We start from the raw sequence: 20,080 nt of genomic DNA on the forward strand, positions 1-20,080 counted from the left end.
TTGCTCCTGCCACTTCCTGAATATGTTAATCTGCTCTTGTAAAGAGAACATTCTTCGAGAAGACTCTGCATAGTCCCACTTCTGGATGTTGTATTGCCAAGTGCTGCCAAATGATAGAACCTTCCCTAAACATTTTCCATTACGGCATTCTCATGCCCCCTTTTTACCCTCCCCTCAGGATCTCCAAAAGTTCTGAAGGCATAACTATGTAAGGAGTGCAGCGCCCTCTACCACCTCAGTTCGTTCCAACTACTTGCCATTGATGGAAGTGAACCCCTCCAGTCCTTTCAGCTCTGAAGTTCTTTCCTTCATTCTTAGTGTTAATTGTTAGTTTTCTATTATAGTATAGTGATAAGCATAGGTTGTTAGGTAGGTAGTTAGCACAATTCCAGGTTATGGCAGAACTGAAGAAGTGGGATTCAAGAGGCTTCGTACCCTGCTATCTTCCAGATGTTGGATGACCATTCTCCTTGGTATTCCATCTTCCAGACTTCAGCAGCTGGAGCTTGCAAGGAGAGGAATATAGTTTGCAGATGCTTCTCCTTAAGGAGGCCCTTGAGGCTAAATCCTCTGTATCTGGCCAGTCAGCTTCTGTCACTTCTTCCAAGAAGTCAATGCAGATTAAGGGTTCCAGGAAATTGGAACCTTCAGTGGGTCCACCTATAGTTCCCGCTGCTCCAACAGTTAGGCTTTTGAAGTTGGAACCAAGGGACACTCTATTGGTACTTAGCTGTCTTTGTTCCAGAGAAGGTGACAGATGTTAGCAGTGCCAGATCCTGCGTGTCAGACAGAGCTTCTATGGTTCTGAAGCCAAAGGTTGCTTCTAGTCTCAGCTTCAGGAGGCAAGAAGATAGATTTGAGTATCTGGATCCTGTGCCATCCAAATGTTTGGCTCCAGCCTCACCCCTTGCTCAAGTTTTAGGTCTATCTTAAATTCCAAAGAAGACTTCACTTTGGTAGCTAATGTGCACTCTTTGGCTTCTGAGCATTCCTCAGATTTGAGTGAGAAGTAAAGAGACTTGAGAAACAGACAAGCTTCACCAATTCCGAGGTTGGCATCATCTTCACTTGTAAAGGATCAGTCTGAGGAAGAGGATGAGAAGATAGCATGCTTCTATTCAAAAAGAGGAGGTGGTATAGACTGTGATTCTGGTTTTTCAGCAGATGAGCATGTGGGACTGACTTTTCCAATTCTGAGAATCCTCTGCAGTTTCATGATTTAGTGGATTGCATGATGTCCACTTTGAATCGGTCTTCCGTGCCTGTGAAGGAGGCATTTCATCCGGTGATTAATATTCTTGGGGTACCTCCAAGAGTACGATGTCCTTACTAAACTTTGACGCTCCAGCCTGTAAGACTGTGTGGTCCATTCCTGCCAACCTATATCCAAGAAGGCAGACAAATTGCATCAGATACCCTCAGAGAGGTTTTCATATGCATGCTGTACCTAATTCACTGGTAGTGGCTGCTGCAAATCAAGGTCTGGATAGACACATTTCACCCCAGTGATAGAAGGGGGAAGGAGATGTTCTCCTCTTCATGTCTTGGTATTAGGGTGGCAAATATAGGGAGACAAATTACCAAGCTGTTATGGCCTGCTATCTATTCCACCTGTGGGAAAAGTTGGCATTTTGGGGGCATGATTTGCCAGATGACAAAAGAAGAGGGGAAAATGTAATCCTAGAGGAGGGTCAAAATGTGGCAAAGATCGCTCTCAGGATTTCCCTTGGTGCCTCAGACTCTTCCGTTACAGCATTGGCTTCTGCAGTTACCCTGAGGAGAAATACATAGCTTCATTCCTCCTCTTTGGCTCTGGATACTAGAATTCAAATGGAAGATCTCCTTCCCTTCAAAGGGGAGATCTTTTCAGTGAAAAGAAAGATGAGTTGCTGGAGAAGTTGAAGGAGACAAGATCGAAAGCCCGTTCTTTGGACTTGGTTTCTTCTACTAGCAGGAGATCTACTCCTTTCTGTTATCAGAGACCATATTATTAACAGTAGTCTTTGGCTTATTTCTCATAAAATTAAAGACATCAACAGAACTCAGCAGGCTTCATCGTTCCAGAGCCAGAATAAAAAGAAGTCTTTTTTTTTTTTTTTTTTTAAATCAAGGCCTAAATAGATTTGATATGAGGGTTGAGAGTCAAGAACCAATCAGCAACGATCCTTCCCTTTCTCTGTTTGGGAACAGGCTCGCCCATTTTATCAGCAAATGGAGGCTTCTCATGAGGCTATTCTGCACTTCTGAAAATAGAAGTTGCTTCTTATAACGCTATAGAGGAGGTATCCAAACACAAGATACTTTCTGATGCAGTGTCCATCACAAGTTCTTTTCCCTGGGCTTATGCACATCCCTATCTAGGGCAACACAGTCCTCCTTCCTTTCACTGGGGCCACACCCACACGCTTTACAAAGATGGCAATCACCTTGAGGTTCCTCCCAACTGACTTGAATCCTCTGGTTAATTGCCCCAAGGCATAGACCACTGATCCTTCTGGACTTGATTGCATGCACTTAGGCACCATCTGCTGACTTATTACAATGGCAGTGTGCAGTGCCACTTGAAGAAATGAAGGTTACTTACATATAGAGTGCTTTGAGATGGCTCTGTATGTTCACGCTTCCCACCTTCTTTCTCAGTCCCTTTTTGTTTTGTCTATGTGTTGGTGGTGGAAGGAACTGAGGGGGTAGAGGGCACTGTGCGTCCTTATGTAGCAGTGCCTAAAGAACAGGGGAGGGGAGGGGAGGGAGGCTTTTCAGAGCGCTCCAGTGAGGGGTTCTCAAACTTATTTGATTGCACCCCTCTTCTTTGCATCTGTAGTATACACCCCCCCACCGCACAAGTACGTATACCGATTTTTAAAAAAATCACCATGGGACTCTCACTAAATATTAAAAACCATAAGGTCAAATAGACCCAATAATCCATTGTAATAAGACCAAAAGCAAAATTGTGGTTGTGATGTATGCTTTCAATTAAATGTGCACACCATGTCGTAGCAAACTGATTAACGTACAGATGGTGATGACTTGATATAATGCTATGCAAGCTTAACAGAAATCTGTCAAAATGCACAGCACCATCTGAGGACCTGATACGTCTGGAGGAATCAGCTTTGCTAGTTATTCATTGCTGTGGGTAAAATGGGTGAAATAAGTTTTGGGTTTTTTTGCTAAAGTGTCTCATGTTCCCCCCAGCCTCTCGAATGCATTCTGCGCCCCCGAGGGGGCTCACCCCCCCAGTTTGAGAACCTCTGATCTAATGGACACTTCTTGGAGAGGTTCTACTGTTAGGCACCATTAGGCGATGTAATATTTTTAAATGTGAATATACAGAGCAATCTTTCTCTAGGTGTATATATAACAAACCTTCATTTCCCTTCAATTACAAGTACTTATTCAGGCTTGTTTATAAACTAACATACTTTTACCTTTACTCTCTGCTTCCCTTTTTCTTCAGTACTTCATACAGATTCACTGAGATCTAGCCTCTGAGGGTGGGGCACATGCACAGGGGGGTGCAGATGCCAGGGGTAGCCTTGGAGGTGAAGGTTGCGGGAAAGGAGGTTGATCTGTAGATGGGCCCTAGCCAGCCTTCTAGTGGAAATTTTCTCTGTAAAGAAATGGGCTATAGATTAATTTTTTTTAAATGATCTTAGCAGTCCTTTTATATTAAGCTTGTCAGAGCAGACATTCCATAGAAGCATTACAAAATCAAAAGATGAGAACTTTTTAAACTAGTCTTGACCAACTAAATTTGTTCCTGGTTTCTAGGTTTCAATTGGAAAGTCCCAGAAACTAAGTTATGCTTCATCTAATTTGGGTTTTCCTACAGAATGGCAAAAAAAACTTGACTTCAGGATCCTCTTGTCCAGATCACTTTAAATTGTGCAGAAAAATTCTACATCTGTTCCAAATCCCCCCATCAGTTTTTAGGCCAAAATTATTGGGTTTTTTTTGGTGTGGATTTTAGAAGAGGGGTTCAAAATTAAGCTTATATTGAAAACTCAGTTGCAACTTACAGTGGAGTAGCTAATATTGGTTCACAAAAAGCACAATATAAGAAAGCTGTTGTTAAGCAGAACACTTCACTGTCAACATGTCTACTCTTTGTATATTTTACCTTGAAAGTAGAGGGCTAGTTGAAAGGTTAATAGGACACAGCATAAGCCTGTTTAAACTAGGGGGTTGCACACTTGCTTCTGTCGGCCAAATTTATTGCGCACATCAGGGACTCCTTGAATCTCTCCATTCTCCCCTACAAGCTTATGAGCCCCCCTCTATTTCAGGAGCTAGTTACAATCCGCTTTTTTTCATATGCGCTGTGTGCCCTCCATTACCCTCTCTGCCCTCCTGGGGCTCTGTCCAACATTACTTCATGCCAAGAGGTTTGTATGTGTCCCCATTCCTCCAGTCAGAGGTTCTGTGTGCCCCTATTTCCTGTCCCCCTCCCAACATTTTTATTCTCCTTTCCTCTTGTCTTTCTCTTTCATTGTGTCAACATTTTAAACTCAGTTGGATGTGGACAGAGCTAAAATGAGGGGCATTATGTTCATTTCTGCCGTCAAACCCTTCTTTGGTCTATAGACAATAAACAGGTTGTTAGAAGTGTGACTTTGTATACAGATGTTCCTCCACTTCCTCCTTTTGGGTTTTCTGGTTTTCATAAAAATCAGTAGGGTTCTATCTGTTGATGTTGAGAGTACCTGAAATTTTGGAATTGATTGGCTTCAGCATTCAAAAGTTATTGCGTTACATCCAAGCAAGAAAAATATCAAGTTGTGCCTATGGGCCTCGCAAGCTTGGCTAGTTATTTCTGTATTATTTCCTTCTATGGTCTTCTCAGTATCCACTCTGTTTTCCTAGCTCCATTCAAAATTCTGCTGCTAAGATCTTTCTGGCCCATCATTCTGTCTGTCACCCTTTTTGTGCCTTTACTGGCTCTACGTTCTCTACTCCATAAAGTACAAGCTTCTGGTCCTCACCTTTAACCCCTCATGTTTTAGCCCCTCGGTACTTCCCACTTCTGTATCTTGGTGTTCCCCCTACAACACCATTCTCCAGTGCGAGCTTCCATTACCCGTTTCTCTGCTTCTCCCACAGGCACCTTCATGCCTTCTTCCATGTCTCCCATTATCCCTGGAACACCCAGCCCAAGCTAGTATGTATACTACTAACTTGTCCTTCTTCATAGCTCTCAGACCTCATAGCTCTCAGAAATTGCCAACTAATAATATACTTAGCTCTTTATATAACGTTTTTAATTGGCTCTCAAAGCGCTTTACCATAATGGCTAGGTAGATGGCCACTAGGGCTCCTGTCCTGTTATCTTTATTTTATAATTTATTTCTTTAAAAGACTCAAAAGGATCAAGCTGTGTATGCATCTGGCCTGTATAAACATTTTCTTGTTACTGTTCCTCCCCTTACTTTTGTTGCATCTTAGATTATAAACTCTTCAGAGTAACAATGGTCTATGATTCGGTGGGGTGCTTAACACAAAGAGGCTCTGATCCTGATTGGGCCCTCTGTCTGCTACTTAATAAAAGTAATTTGATAGAAAGCATATAGCGTGAGTTAATTTGTCTTGCCGATAGAAGTAGTGAGAGCTGTACTTTTGGACAGTACTCTTATTATTCTAGTGCGGCATATGTTGTTCTCCTTGATATCTCTATTTTTTTCTAGTTCATTTACATGTATTTATCTTTTTGTACAGTTTGCTTGTTCAAAATACATTTGATTATAATTACTGGTTTTGGTAGAAGTCATGGCCTACTAGTCACTTGACTTACAAAAGAAATATGTTAAAGTATACTTGTTTTCTTTAGATAGACTGTATGAAAACTGAATAAAAATATGAACAGATGAACGAGAATGATTATGGGTTCAGGACAGAAAACTGAATAATTTCAATAATCTTTTTTTAATTTCTTTTAAAGAAGGTTAGTTGGAAGCTCTAAGATCCCCCAGTTAAGTCAGAGAAAAAAGTGAAGAGTGTGCGTAGTTTGTTTTTTAAACTGTTTTTAAAAAAAAACCAAACTACTAGTCAGTTATGGGTTTCTGATTACCTCGGTTCGAGGTAAGCAAAAAACACATTTTGCTCATTTATTTTTATAGATTATTACCATTTAAATTTTTTTAAATGTCCTCAGATTCAAGTTTGTGTGTTAAGTTTATCCCAAAGAAAGGGTTGTTGTAAAGCTTTTGAAAATAGTGGACTATTAGGGGAATTTTGGTAGACACAGTATGAATATTTAAATATACCACTGTAATCAATAAACTTCTATTTAAAGTGTTTCATCTTGTGAAATAGATTGTTCATATGCTGCTGCTGTTTGTTCAAATTAAATTCTTATTTGACGTATCTTTAATGTTCTCTTCTGCACTTTCCTTAATCTGCATGTTTCTTCTGTTTATAAATTTGCCATTTTATATTCAGCAGATGGTATTACGTTATGAAATCAATCTTTAAAATGTTTTGGAAAACATTTAAAATAAACATATTTTGTTTTTGTTTTTCAAGTTATTTACCCGTAATATACAGGTACAGTGAAGTCAACCCTTCTGTCAGTTTCCCCCTCAGCAGAGTCTTGATCAATGCTGAAGATTGTTCTGAAAGTGGGGAAGAATAGCAAAAGTATTCATCCAAGAAGTACCATACCGTATTAGCTTGTCAAGGATCTCCCTGTCACTACTGCAGCAACAATGCAGATCTCTGCCCTTGGTGCCAGGGAGTGAGTCAGTTCTCATAATAGTAAGCTTCACATGCAAGCCCTTCATGCATGTGTAGCAGCTGTGCTGGCCAACAACCCAAAGCTTTTCATTTGATGCTGCATAGTAATTTTTTAATGATGATACAATGTAAGCATATGACCTTATTTTATCAATAACTTCAAACTCTGTTTTTTTTTATAGAATAATAATAACTTGGATGCCTGTTGTGCAGTTCTGTCTCAGGAGAGCACGAAGTATCTCTACGGTGAAGGAGACCTAGGTTTTTCGGATGATTCTGGGATTCCTGGACTACGAAATCACATGACATCTCTTAACTTGGATTTGCAGTCACAGAATGTGTATCACCATGGACGGGAAGGAAGTAGAATGAATGGAAGTAGGACTTTAGCTCACAGCATTAGTGATGGACATCTTCAAGGCAGTCAGCCCAACAGTGAACTGTTTCAGCAGGAGCCACAGACAGCACCAGCTCAAGTTCCACAGGGATTTAATGTCTTTGGAATGGCTAATACAGTTAGTACTTCTAATCCAGGACAACACCTGGGATTTCACATAGGCAGCAAAGGAGCATCTAGCCTCTCTCAGCAAACACCCAGGTTCAACCCCATTATGGTAACTTTAGCCCCCAATATTCAGCCTGGTCGCAATACCCCTACGTCTTTGCACATACATGGTGTACCTCCACCTGTACTTAATAGTCCACAGGGAAATTCTATCTATATTAGGCCTTATATTACAACTCCAAGTGGTACAGCTCGACAGACACAGCAGCATCCAGGTTGGGTGTCTCAGTTTAATCCCATGCATCCTCAGCAAGTCTACCAGCCTTCACAACCAAGTCCCTGGACTACTCTTCCTACATCCAGTCCTCTGCCACATACCTCATCACAACAATCATCACAGCCAAACCAACAAGGCCACCAGACTTCTCATGTTTATATGCCTATCAGTTCACCCACTACTCCACAAGCACCCATGATTCATTCATCTGGTAGTTCACAGTCTGCTACCCATAGCCAATATAACATTCAGAATATCTCAACAGGACCTCGCAAAAACCAAATTGAAATCAAACTTGAACCACCACAAAGAAACAATTCTTCAAAGCTGCGTTCATCTGGTCCTCGCACTTCCACTAATCCTTCTTCCCTCAACAGCCAGACATTAAGTAGAAGTCAACCCACTGTTTACATAGCTGCCAGTCCACCAAATACTGATGAAGTGATCACACGCAGTCAACCTAAGGTCTACATTTCAGCAAATGCCACAACAGGAGATGAGCAAATTGTGCGGAACCAACCAACACTCTTCATATCAACAAATCCTGGTGTAACTACCACCTCTAGGAATATGTCTGGTCAAGTAAGCATGGGTCCTGCATTTATTCATCACCATCCACCCAAGAGTCGAGCAGTGGGCAACAACACCACTGCAACCTCTCCTCGAGTAGTGGTCACGCAGCCTAACACAAAATATACTTTTAAAATTACAGTTTCTCCAAATAAACCCCCTGCAGTTTCACCAGGGGTAGTATCCCCAACCTTTGAACCTACAAATCTTCTAAACCTTCCTGATCACTATGCAGAACCAGAGGGTATCCAGCATCTTACTGACCCTGTTTTAGCACATGTGGATAGGATCAGTGATGCACGGAAATTGAGTGTGGGATCCGATGATGCTGCCTACACACAAGGTAATATTCTTAATGTAAATTGCAGAGATTTTTACCAAGTTATCTGGCCCAATAGTTACATTTCAGGGCAAAACAAGAACCACCAATCAGCCATTTTGGAATTGACACAATAACTCCTGTTCATTGCACTCTGGAGTATATTCTAAATCAGAAATACAAATTTATAATTAACACACATTTGACTCAATCCTTCCTTAACTTTGCATGGTAAAGGCAGGTTTAACTGATTACCTGACGGTGAAATAGAGGTTCTGTTGTTTTGTGTTCAATTATCAATAATCACTTTCTGTTCTGTGGAGCCTTTTCTGAGTTAGCAGATGGGATAGAATTCTTTACCAGACTAGAAGGGTGGTTACTTCATTTTAATAGATTGTTCTGAAAAAGATTTCTCATTTTTCAATTGATTTTAAACAAATCAAATGTCCAGACATACTGACAGGTTGTTGAACCAGATTACAGTTGATAGGCACTGTTCCCATTGAATATTGCTTTCCTTATTAATAGTTCATTTTGCAAATGTTATATAGAAAGTGAGGAATCTAGACTTTGGAAGCTATTTGAATAGGAGTGAATTTTTTATCTCGCCATTTTCTGTTGTCAGACATCCATAAGGATGTTTGAAGTTATATTACTTGTATTATTTATATAATGTTATAAACAAATATGAAAAAGAATCCAATCCCAAAGAAGTTAAAGCCTAAACAGTAGTGTGGTGAACGAAAGGGGATGAGATTACATGAAAAGCAAATGAATTGTGTAGTGATAAGGACTCCTCTTGTTAATCCCACTATTCTTGTGTCTTTATATTTTGTGTATTTTGTTAACATGGAGAGGAGTAGGATTATAGTAATACAATAATAATTTGAAAATGATCCAGATTGAGCCTTCCAATACTTATTAGGATACAAAACTTCTTGAGACCCTTCAATTATTGTCAACCAATTTAGCATTAAAAGAAATTGACATAAGACTTGTTCCAAGATTACTGTAAACGTTGTTCAGATCAACTGTTATGAGGTAAATTTAATATTGAAGTAGCTTGTGCACGCCTTGTCTAGATTAGGGGGTTCTTGAATGCTGTGGTGTTTAAATCCCATCCCCATTAGTATTTTTGTTAAACATACATTAGGAGGAAAATAAATCTTGCATCTATATAATGATCATACTGTTCGAATGATCTGCATTTCTGGTACAGTTTTTCTTCTGTTCTGACTTTCTTGAGACAATATTTGTGGTACTGGCTTCTGCTGCATGCAGCTCCTACCAGACCTAGCTTTGAATACCAAATGATTCCTACTATGGTACTAGCTACTCCTACAATCAACAGCTGATGCGTCATGACCAGGGAAAGCTCCCTGTGCCCAGTGCTGCTTCAGGGTCGCTGATTGCATAGGAACTAATTCATCCTCCAAAAGTGCTGATTCCCACCTACACTGAACCCCGATTGTGTATTAGGTAATACACAATTGTAATGTGTAATGCAAGTTTTCAGAGACAAAAGGCCAATGCATGGTGTGAGTTATGGTCTTAGCATGAAGCTGTGTGACAGGAGCTGTCTCTGCACTGACTTTATGGGGTAAGTCCCTTCCCCTCTATTTAGTGGGGGCTTCTGTTCTCCTCTATACTCATGTGTAATGCTGCTCAAGTGCTCTGTATTCAGAGGAATGCTCCAGATTTCCAGAACATATTTTCTTCCACTCAGCTGCTATGCTTTTTTTAATCTTTTGCTACACTTATAAATCATTCCGAAGTTGAGATGCATGATCATGATTTATCTGCCCAGTCCAAGCAACTAGAAGTTTAACTGTTGTTCCTAAATTTTGGGTCTTTTATATCACAAAGCAGCTTAATTTTTAAGCTTATAGGTGGTGCAGGTAGCAACATCTGTCGGTAAGGTTGCCTGATACTTTTCATAATAAGACCATGTTCTTCTTTTCATGTCCATTCCATGTTAGGAGTGTGCCCGTCATGTTCACTGCTGAAAATTTTTCCCTCAGTGATATCTGTCGGGCCGTCTCTAACGCACTCTGGAGCAACGCACTTATGCACTGGTACAAGGGATGCTGCCAGCCCCACAACCTCTCAGTTTCAACTTACGCCCGGGATGGTTACCGAAACAACCTTTCTTGCTTTCTTCCCAGTGGTTTTTGGACTCTATCTTCGTTTGTAATTTTTTGTAGTTAGCGTTCGTGTATATCGTTAGTGTAAATAGATAGTTCCTATCGTTGAGGCACTTTTTTGCCCCAGGGGACAGGTATGCTCCGAGCTTCAAGCCTTGAGACAAACCTGTGCCTGTGCGTGACCTGCACTCCAGCTACTTAAAGTGCTTGGGGGAAACTCCCAGATCTGTCGGGACTTCAGACCCTGCACTAAAAAGGACAGACATTAGGCTGAAGGCTATCCTTATGGAAGCCACCCTCAGACCAATATGAGTGAAGCCACTCCAATTTGGCATCAAGTACTTCAGCTTTGGTGCGAAGCATTTCCCCAGCACTGAGCATTTCCTTGCACCGTTCACACTCTGGTGCCAAGAAAGAAGCACAAGAAGCTGCGAACCAACAGAGGGCACTCGCCAGTGCAGAATAGAGACAAGTGGGGAGAAGGCAGCACAGTGAGACCTGTGCCAGGCCATTCTGCCTCTCTCGGGCCCGCAATGGCACTGTCGACTCTGCCTAGAGCATTAGTCCGGTGCAGGACTCTCCACCGACTCCCAGAAGCCACTGCTGTGCCAGCAATCTGACAATGCCATCAACCCTAGAGGCTTTCCAGTGGCTAGGGACCTTCTTTCTCTGCCGGTCCCTTCAACTCCAATGGGACACCTATCGGTTCTGGTGACCGGAAGGAGGAGGAGACAAGGAGTGTCGGGCTCCTTCCCAGCACTGGATCCCCCGGCACCCTCTAGGGGCAAGCCTTCCCTGATCTGGCATCTCAATCACCAGTCCATTGCCAGTCCCTGGAACCCCAGCGTGGTATGGAGGTAGAAGCAGGTACCGATCCACAAAGGTCTCTGAGAGAAGACTCCTCTTCTGAGTCTGAAGGGGAACCTTACGTGCCTCCTAAAATGCGTCCCAGTACCCAGCTTATGCACCACCAGACTTCAGTGACAGTCCTCGTGCCAACACCTGGACAGTGGGTCAGTGTCCAATGCAGTGGCCTCACTGGAACCCCTGGGGTTTTCCCACAGTACCGCGTCCTCCCTTCTATTACTCCTGCTTGGTGGTTTCCAAGAGATGGGCTACTGCTCCTTCCCACTTGGCACCAGACCCCAACTCAGGTACCCATGTCCAGGAGATGGCTCCAGTGGACATAGTTGAGGAATAGGAAGACACTTCTCCTCATCCACCCCAGACAGGGCAGTTGTGGGACTCAGTAACCTGCTTTGTCATGATAACTTCAGAGTCCATCAGGGCCTTTTTAAGCAGGTCATTGCGAACCTGGGTCTGGAAATTGAGGAGCTCAAAGAGACATCACACAGCCTTAGTGATATCCTGGCTGCTCCAGCTCCCTCCAAGGTGACCTTGCTCATTAATGAGGCGGTGATGGGACCTGGCAAGGCCCTATGGCAAACTCCTTCTCTGCCCCCCACTTCAAATAGGGCAGAGAAATAGTATTGTGTGTCAGCAGGCAGGTTCAAATACCTGTACTCACATGCCTTTGGTGGCCTGCAGAAAATGAAAGGGATAGTCAAGCACTACCCCTAAGCAAAAAGACACAGACTAGACCATTTCAGAAGAACTGTTGAATAAACCTGTTGTCTTCAACTACATTTCTCCAACCAGCAAGCTCTGCTGGGGAGATACGATTTTAATCTGTGGGACTCCTTAGCTAAATTTAAAGACTCCCTGCCCCAAGATTCAAGGCAGGAGTTCACCGCCGTTTTGGAGGAGGGTAAGACTGTGGCAGCCAGGACCTCACTCTAGGCAGCTCTGGATGCTGTCAACTCTGCAGCCAGGACAACGGCCTCCATTGATACCATGAGGCGTTCTTGGCTCCAGTCCTCCAGCCTTCCTCACGAGGTCCAACAGTCTATCCAAGACTTCCTCTTCAAAGGCTCTTCTGTTCTCTGACCTGATGGACATGTAACTTCACGGCCTGAAGGACTCGAGGGCCACACTATGATCCTTTGGCCATTATGCTCTGTCAGCTTCTAGGAAGCACGTCAGGCCCCAGCAGCCTCCTCTGTTCTCTGTGGCTCCAAGACAGGAGCCCTACAAAAGAAAAAGGAGAGGTTATAAACGGCACCAACCATTCCCGTCCACTTCAGCCACCCAGTTGGAGATACTCCGACAAGCCAAGCAGGTTGTTGAATGTGCGCCCGAGGGCTCTGTATCAGTCACCGTTTCAGATCCGCCCCCCCCTTTTTATTTTTGGACTGTCTGTAACTCTTCAGGCCAGCATGGACATACATAACATTGGATCCTGAGTACAGTGACAGTTGGCTATACCCTTCAGTTTTTATCCCTCCCTCCCTTCCATCCCCCATTCCCGTCCCTCTTCAGGGAGCCTTCTTACAAGCATCGCCTTGTCCAGGAGATGCAATCCCTCATACGTATGAGGGCTGTGGAGGAGGTTCTTCAAGACTTGAGAGAGAGAAAGTGTTTTACTCCTGGTATTGCCTAATCCCAAAGACCAAAGGGGGCCTCTGGTTCATCTTGGACCTGTGTCACCTCAAAAAATATCTTCAAGAAGCTGAGGTTCCGCAGGGTCTCCCTTGCCTCCATACTTCCTTCCCTGGATCCAGGAGACTAGTATGCCACCCTGGACTTAAATAACACATACTTTCACATTTCTATCTTCCATGGCACAGAAGATTTCTCAGATTTATAGAAGGTCAACACCACTACTAATTCACCACTCTTCCCTTTGGTCTATTGGCAACCCCTTGGGTTTTCACGAAGTGTACGGTGGTCGTAGCAGCCTTCCTCAAGTGGCAAGGTGAACAAGCTTACCTGTACCTCGATGACTGGCTGATAAAAGGTGGGTCACAGGCTCAAGTACAGAACACATCAGCATGGTCCAAGTCACCTTCCAAGCACTGGGCCTACTGATAAACTAGCAGAAGTCAACTCTTGTCCCAGTTCAGAGAACAGAATTTATTGGGGCAGTGCTCAACTCAATCCAGGGCAGGGTCTTCCTGCCGGAGGCCCATTCCAGACCATGTTGGACCTGATATCCAGTGTCATTGTCCACCTAGTCACAACAGCTCAGGTTTGCCTCAAGCTACTGGGGCACATGGTGACATGTACTTATGTGGTTTAGCATGCAAGGCTGTGCCTCAGGCCCCTCCAGATGTGTCTAGTGTCAGTTTACTCCCTGAGCAGACACTACTTGGACTCAGTGCTCATAGTTCCTCCTCTGGTCCTCGCCTCCCTGGACTGGTGGAAAGACCCGAGATCGGTAATAATGGGGATGCCCTTTGTTACCCCTCAACCATCGATTGTCTTAGTCTCAGGTGCGTCACACCTAGGGTGGGGAGCCCACCTCAACTACCTCAGGTCTCGGGGCCTCTGGTCCCAAGAAGAACTCTCTCTGCACATAAACGTCAGGAAGCTCAGGGCTGTATGCTTAGCATTCCAAGTGTGTGTTCCCCAAATCTTAGGCAAAGTGGTGCAGGTTCTGACAGACAATACTGCAGCCATATTTTACATCAACAAACAGGGAGGAGCTCGATCTTTGGCCTTGTGTCAGGAGGCCATCTGTCTGTGGGACTTCTGTGCAAAGCACTCAATTCATCTCAAGGCATCACTTCTCCTGGGAGCCCAGAATGTACTGATGGATCACCTCAGAAGTTTTTTCCTCTCACCACAAGAGGTCCTTTCACCCAAAGGTCACCAGATTCATCTTCCAAAGATGGGGGCCTCCCCAGGTGGACCTGTTCACTACCAGGCAGAACAGGAAATGCCATCAGTTTTGTTTGCTGCGTGGACACAGTCCAGGCTCCATTTCCAATGCTTACCTGCTCCCATGGACAGACCTGCTAGTTTTCCCCCAATCCCCTTCATTCACAAAGTCCTAAAATCAAACGGGACAAGGTGAGAGTTATTCTGATAGCCCTGGCTTGGCCACACTAGCATTGGTTCAGCTCCTGGATCTCTTGGTGACAACCGCTCTCTTGCTCCCACTCCATCCAGAACTGATTTGACAAGATCACTTGCAAAGCTCATTGCTTCGCCTGAGCTGAGCCTCCTAACTGCATGGATGCTGTATGGCTGAATCTTGAAGGACAGACTTGCTTGGAATACGTTTGGCAGATCTTGTTAGGCAGTAGAAAGCCTTCCATCAGGGCTACCAAGTGGAAGCTTTTCTCTCTTTGGGCTTCTGAACATGCTCTATCTCCATCTCTTTCTTCTTTTCAGTTTATCTCGGACTATTTGCTCCACTTGAAGCAGCAAGGCCTGGCCCTCTCATCTCTTAGAGTGCACTTAGCAGCCATCTCAGCCTTCCACCCTCCAGTGAAAGGAAGGTCCATGTTCTCAAGGGGCTGGAGAGAGTATCCTCAGGTCTGCGAGCCCCCATCTCCCCTCAGGGGATTTAAACCTGGTTCTGTCAAAGCTCGTGTGTCCCTCCTTAAGGCATTAGTATTGTGCATCCTGTTACTTCTCTCTTGGAAGTCACCTTCCTGGTGGTGATCACCTCAGCCAGAGTCTCTGAAATCAAGGCCCTTACGTCAGAACCGCCCTACACAGTGTTCTTCAAGGACAAGGTCCAACCTTGTCCCATTCAGCCTTCCTACCAAAGGTGGTGTCACAATTCCATAACAACCAGGCTATTTTCCTACCAGTCGTCTTCCTGAAACCTCTCAAGCGCCCTGAGGAATGATGGCTTCATTTGCTGGATTTTAGATGTGCCCTCCTTGCCGTTTATATTGAGAGGAATAAACCCTTCTGCAAATCCACACAACTCTTCATTGCAGTAGTGGAAAGGATGAGAGGGCTACCTGTGTCAGCCCAGAGGATCTCGTCTTGGATAATTGCCTGCATCTGGGCTTGCTACAAGCAGGTGAATGATCCTACCTCCAGTCATCTTAACTGCTCATTCCACAAGAGCCCAGGCAGCGTCAGCAGCATTCCTTGTGTTGGTCCTAATTCAGGACATCTGCAGAGCTGTGACCTGGTTGTCGGTACATATCTTTGCATCCCACTATGCCGTCAGCCAACAGGTCTGAGATGACCCAGTTTTGACAGGGCAGTGCTACAGTCAGTGTGGCCATGAACTTCGAGCCCACCTTCCCGGGGTACTGCTTGTGAATCACCTAGCATGGAATGGACATGAGCAAGCACTTGAATTTAAAATTGTTACTAGCCTTCCGTAACTACTGTTCCGCAAGATGTGTTGCTCATGACCTACCCTCCTGCCCCTCTGTCGGAGTCAACTGGCCAGATGGAACTGAGGGGGTGCGGGGCTGACAGTGTTTCTTATATCAGTGCATAAGCGCACAGCTCCGGAAGGCGCTACAGCCAGCCTGACAGATACCGCTGAGGGAAAAATCTCTGGCAGTGGTCCTCGCAGCACACATACATCTAACATGGAATGGACATGAGCAACACATCTTGAAGAATAACAGTTATGAAAGGTTAGTAACTGGTTTTTTTTCACTTGGTTATAATTTTGCCGAACTTTATTCATTTGGGCTGACATGTTCCATGGTAGGTATCTGCCTCAGGTTGAATATTTTTGGGGAAACTTCACTCAAAATGGTTCAGTTGCGTCTCAGAATATGGTTTGGGGGGAACAGTTTTGCCCATATTAAAAAAAAAAAAAAAAATTCCTACAGCAGTTCTACTGAGAAGCTCTAGCACCTCCGTGCATTGGCCCCAGGACTTGAAATTTGATAGGAAGTTTGGCATGGAGTCAGGGATGTACCTTTTACTGTCCCTGTGAAAATTTAGCAATGCTTATGAGCTTCTGAAAACCTCAGCAGTTATATTATCAGTAGAGACTTGTTAGAGCTTTGCAGCTAAATTCACTGAAGATTGTCTGCACTTGCACAATCCAGTCCTGGGCTACAGAATCTGAGTAGGACTCTTCCTGCAATTGCTCTTCCCGGTAGCCAGAGACTGTTGTGTTGCTGGGAACAGGGAGGCTGTCCTGTGTTCTCAGTGCTCCCCCTGCAGGTGCCGCAGCAGGAGGAGGAGGGAGCTGACTGATTAGAATGCAGAGGGATGAGTAACTGGGCCTGAGGAGTGGCAAGAGTGAGGACTGGAACAAAGGGCCATGGGAGTTGTCGGTGGATTGTGGCAAGACACTGAGGTTATGGGGAACTAGGTCAAGTTGCTGAGGCAGCTGGTGGACTGGGATGAGGATGGGCTGGAGGGCAGAAGGGGTCGGGCTTGTTGGAGGACAGGCATGATGGTCTGTGCCCACTAGAGAACACTGTCCCCATAGAACCTGGAACAGAATGCAGGATTTCTGAGATTCACCATTCTTCTAATGGCAGCAAATGTCTGCTATCCACTTGCAAAGTGTGTGCCTTATCTGCTTCTAGTGATTCATCCACATAGAGGTCATCAACCTACTACTGCTGTCAGTTACTTCCCTACGCTCAATGTTAAAGGTCTGTGCTGTGGTTATAAGGGTTCTCAACTCTACTGATGATCCATGGGAAAGTCCGTATGGTTCCACACAAAGGAATTTTTTTCAGATTCCTTTTTTAGAAACCTCTGAAATTACACACAAAAAGGGTCATTAACATGTTTGGTTGCTAAATGAAGCATTCGGAAGTTAGGAAATGACAGAATAAAGGTTGCCTGTGCAGTCTTAATTTGGACTCCGTGTGCTCTTGTGTTATGATAGTCTTTAAATTACATGATCACCTACTATTTCTTCCACAGGATCCCATGTCATTCGGGGCACAGGATGGAGCGTCCTCTGAGAATGAATCAGAGTTGTGTAGTAAATGAAGCTGTTGTCTGCAAGTCCTCTTTGTCTCATTTGTTGCCAAAGATTCATAGATTCATAGATATTTAGGCCAGAAGGGACCATTATGATCATCTAGTCTGACCTCCTGCACAATGCAGGCCACAGAATTTCACCCACCACTCCTAAAAAAAGACCTCACACCTATATCTGTGCTATTGAAGTCCTCAAATTGTAGTTTGAAGACCTCAAGGAGCAGAGAATCCTCCAGCAAGTGACCCGTGCCCCATGCTACAGAGGAAGGCGAAAAACCTCCAGGGCCTTCCAATCTGCCCTGGAGGAAAATTCCTTCCCGACCCCAAATATGGCGATCAGCTAAACCCTGAGCATATGGGCAAGATTCATCAGCCAGATACTACAGAAAATTCTTTCCCGGGTAACTTGGATCTTACCCCATCTAAAAACCCATCACAGGCCATTGGGCCTATTTACCATGAATATTTAATTACCAAAACCATGTTATCCCATCATACCATCTCCTCCATAAACTTATCGAGTTTAATCTTAAAGCAAGATAGATCTTTTGCCCCCACTACTTCCCTCGGAAGGCTATTCCAAAACTTCACTCCTCTGATGGTTAGAAACCTTCGTCTAATTTCTAATCTAAATTTCCTAGTGGCCAGTTTATATCCATTTGTTCTTGTGTCCACATTGGTACTGAGTTTAAATAATTCCTCTCCCTCTCTGGTATTTATCCCTCTGATATATTTATAGAGAGCAATCATATCTCCCCTCAACCTTCTTTTAGTTAGGCTAAACAAGCCAAGCTCCCTAAGTCTCCTTTCATAAGACAAGTTTTCCATTCCTCGGATCATCCTAGTAGCCCTTCTCTGCACCTGTTCCAGTTTGAATTCATCCTTCTTAAACATGGGAGACCAGAACTGCACACAGTATTCCAGGTGAGGTCTCACCAGTGCCTTATATAACGGTACTAAAACCTCCTTATCCCTACTGGAAATACCTCTCCTGATGCATCCCAAGACGACATTAGCTTTTTTCACAGCCATATCACATTGGCAGCTCATAGTCATCCTATGATCAACCAATACTCCAAGGTCCTTTTCCTCCTCCGTTACTTCTAGTTGATGCGTCCCTAGCTTATAACTAAAATTCTTGTTATTAATCCCTAAATGCATGACCTTACACTTCTCACTATTAAATTTCATATTTTCATATTAAATTTCAAGATGGAAGATGTGTAGTGAATGAGGCAGGAGGCTGCAGGCAGAAAAAGGGTAGTCTTATGGTTAAGGCATGCTACCCTGGAGAACTGGATTCTGTCCCTATCTTTACCACCAATTTCCTATGGAATATTGGGAAAGTCACCTAAATGAAACTTTTCAGAGGTGACACTAATTGTGTGCTCATCATTTTCTGAATGTCCAACTTGAGACCTTGTGGTTTGATTTGTGGATGTGCTGAGTGCTCACATTTACAACTGAAGTCAATACGAGTTGTGCTCTGAACACATGAAGTGCTAAAAAATGTTAAATTCTCTGAAAAATTAGGCCATAGACATCTCAAGTTGGACACAGTGGAATAGTGTATGCTTCTGACAATCTTTGTGCATTGATTGCCTATCTATACAATGGCAGTTCTAATACATTATCTTACAGGGGTATTATGAAGGAAAATTAATTAATGGTTGTCAGATACTATAGTGATGAGCACCATAGAAAAGGGTGTGAAGAAATTAATAAATCCTTGTTCAGAGCAGGGTTTGAATAGTGTACAGTAAATAAGGCATTGGGCCGTATGTTGAATAACGATCATGAAAGCAGCTCATTCAGTGAGCATCGTCTACCCAGTGCACTGAGTGAGGAAGGGGTCCTGTGAAAATCATGTAAGTTAAAGACCGTACCATAGTGCGTACGCACAGGGGGGCCTAATGAAGGTTGCTTTTCCTAACTTTTGAGTGCTTCGTTTGAGTTGGTAATATACTTTTGCATGTAATTTAGAAAAAAATTAAGAAAATGTAGTTACATTTGTTTTCCTCTTCACCAACAAAAGTGTATACATGTGTGTAATATTAATTATGTTCATGGATGCAGGTTGCATTCTCATTTGCTGCCAGTGGTTTCCTTTATGTAAACAGATGAATTGGGAGATTTTTCTAATAGCTTGAGATTTTTTCACAATTAAGTTTTACTTTTCTGTTTATTTTTTTAAAAATCCCATAGTGCTGGTTGAAAACCATATCCAGTCTGAGTGTGATCATAAAAACCTAAGGAGGTAAAATCATATTTCAAAGGCATGATGTATTTGTGAATGTAACCTGTTGTTGTTAGTCATTAAATGCCTGTTGATGCAAATATTTGCAGTTTAATTATTAGGTTTAAAATTTACAGACAAAGAAAGCTGTTTCCTACTTCTCAACATTTTCAACACCTACTTGCACAGAAGTGTAACACATTCGTACAGTTCTCCTCTACCCCAGATAGAACAGTTAAATATTAAGGAGTTCCAGGACCTTTGGCAATATGCTGATCTGTATAATATGACGCTGTTAAAGTTGGCCTTTTTTAAATGATTTTTTAAAAAAATACATTGCTAGTATATTTTGCAACTTGTTTTGCTAAAGTGATTTATCCTTTTCGTACAAATTTGCAATTTTTACAGATAAATTTGACATTTATTTAGTTATGCAGTAAAATGGCCTTGTCTTCCAGAACTTGGTGCTACCTTTTAGTCTCTGGATGGTGAAAACTTTTACATATTCTTTATATAAAAAATGAAG

At 43.3% G+C, this 20,080-nt stretch overlaps 1 protein-coding gene across 8 annotated transcripts in view; it reads left to right on the plus strand.

The window, feature by feature from the left end:
- Positions 1 to 20,080, plus strand: part of TAB2 (TGF-beta activated kinase 1 (MAP3K7) binding protein 2) — a 144,222-nt gene that overhangs the window by 103,519 nt on the left and 20,623 nt on the right. For all 8 annotated transcript variants that reach the window (XM_073337590.1, XM_073337593.1, XM_073337588.1 and 5 more), the window contains one exon: positions 6,915 to 8,427. In XM_073337590.1, coding sequence (XP_073193691.1) covers positions 6,915 to 8,427 — 1,513 coding nt within the window. The remainder of the gene's footprint in view (positions 1 to 6,914; positions 8,428 to 20,080) is intronic.

Source organism: Lepidochelys kempii, chromosome 3 (genome assembly GCF_965140285.1).
Source record: "Lepidochelys kempii isolate rLepKem1 chromosome 3, rLepKem1.hap1, whole genome shotgun sequence".
Lineage (NCBI taxonomy): Eukaryota > Metazoa > Chordata > Testudines > Cheloniidae > Lepidochelys > Lepidochelys kempii.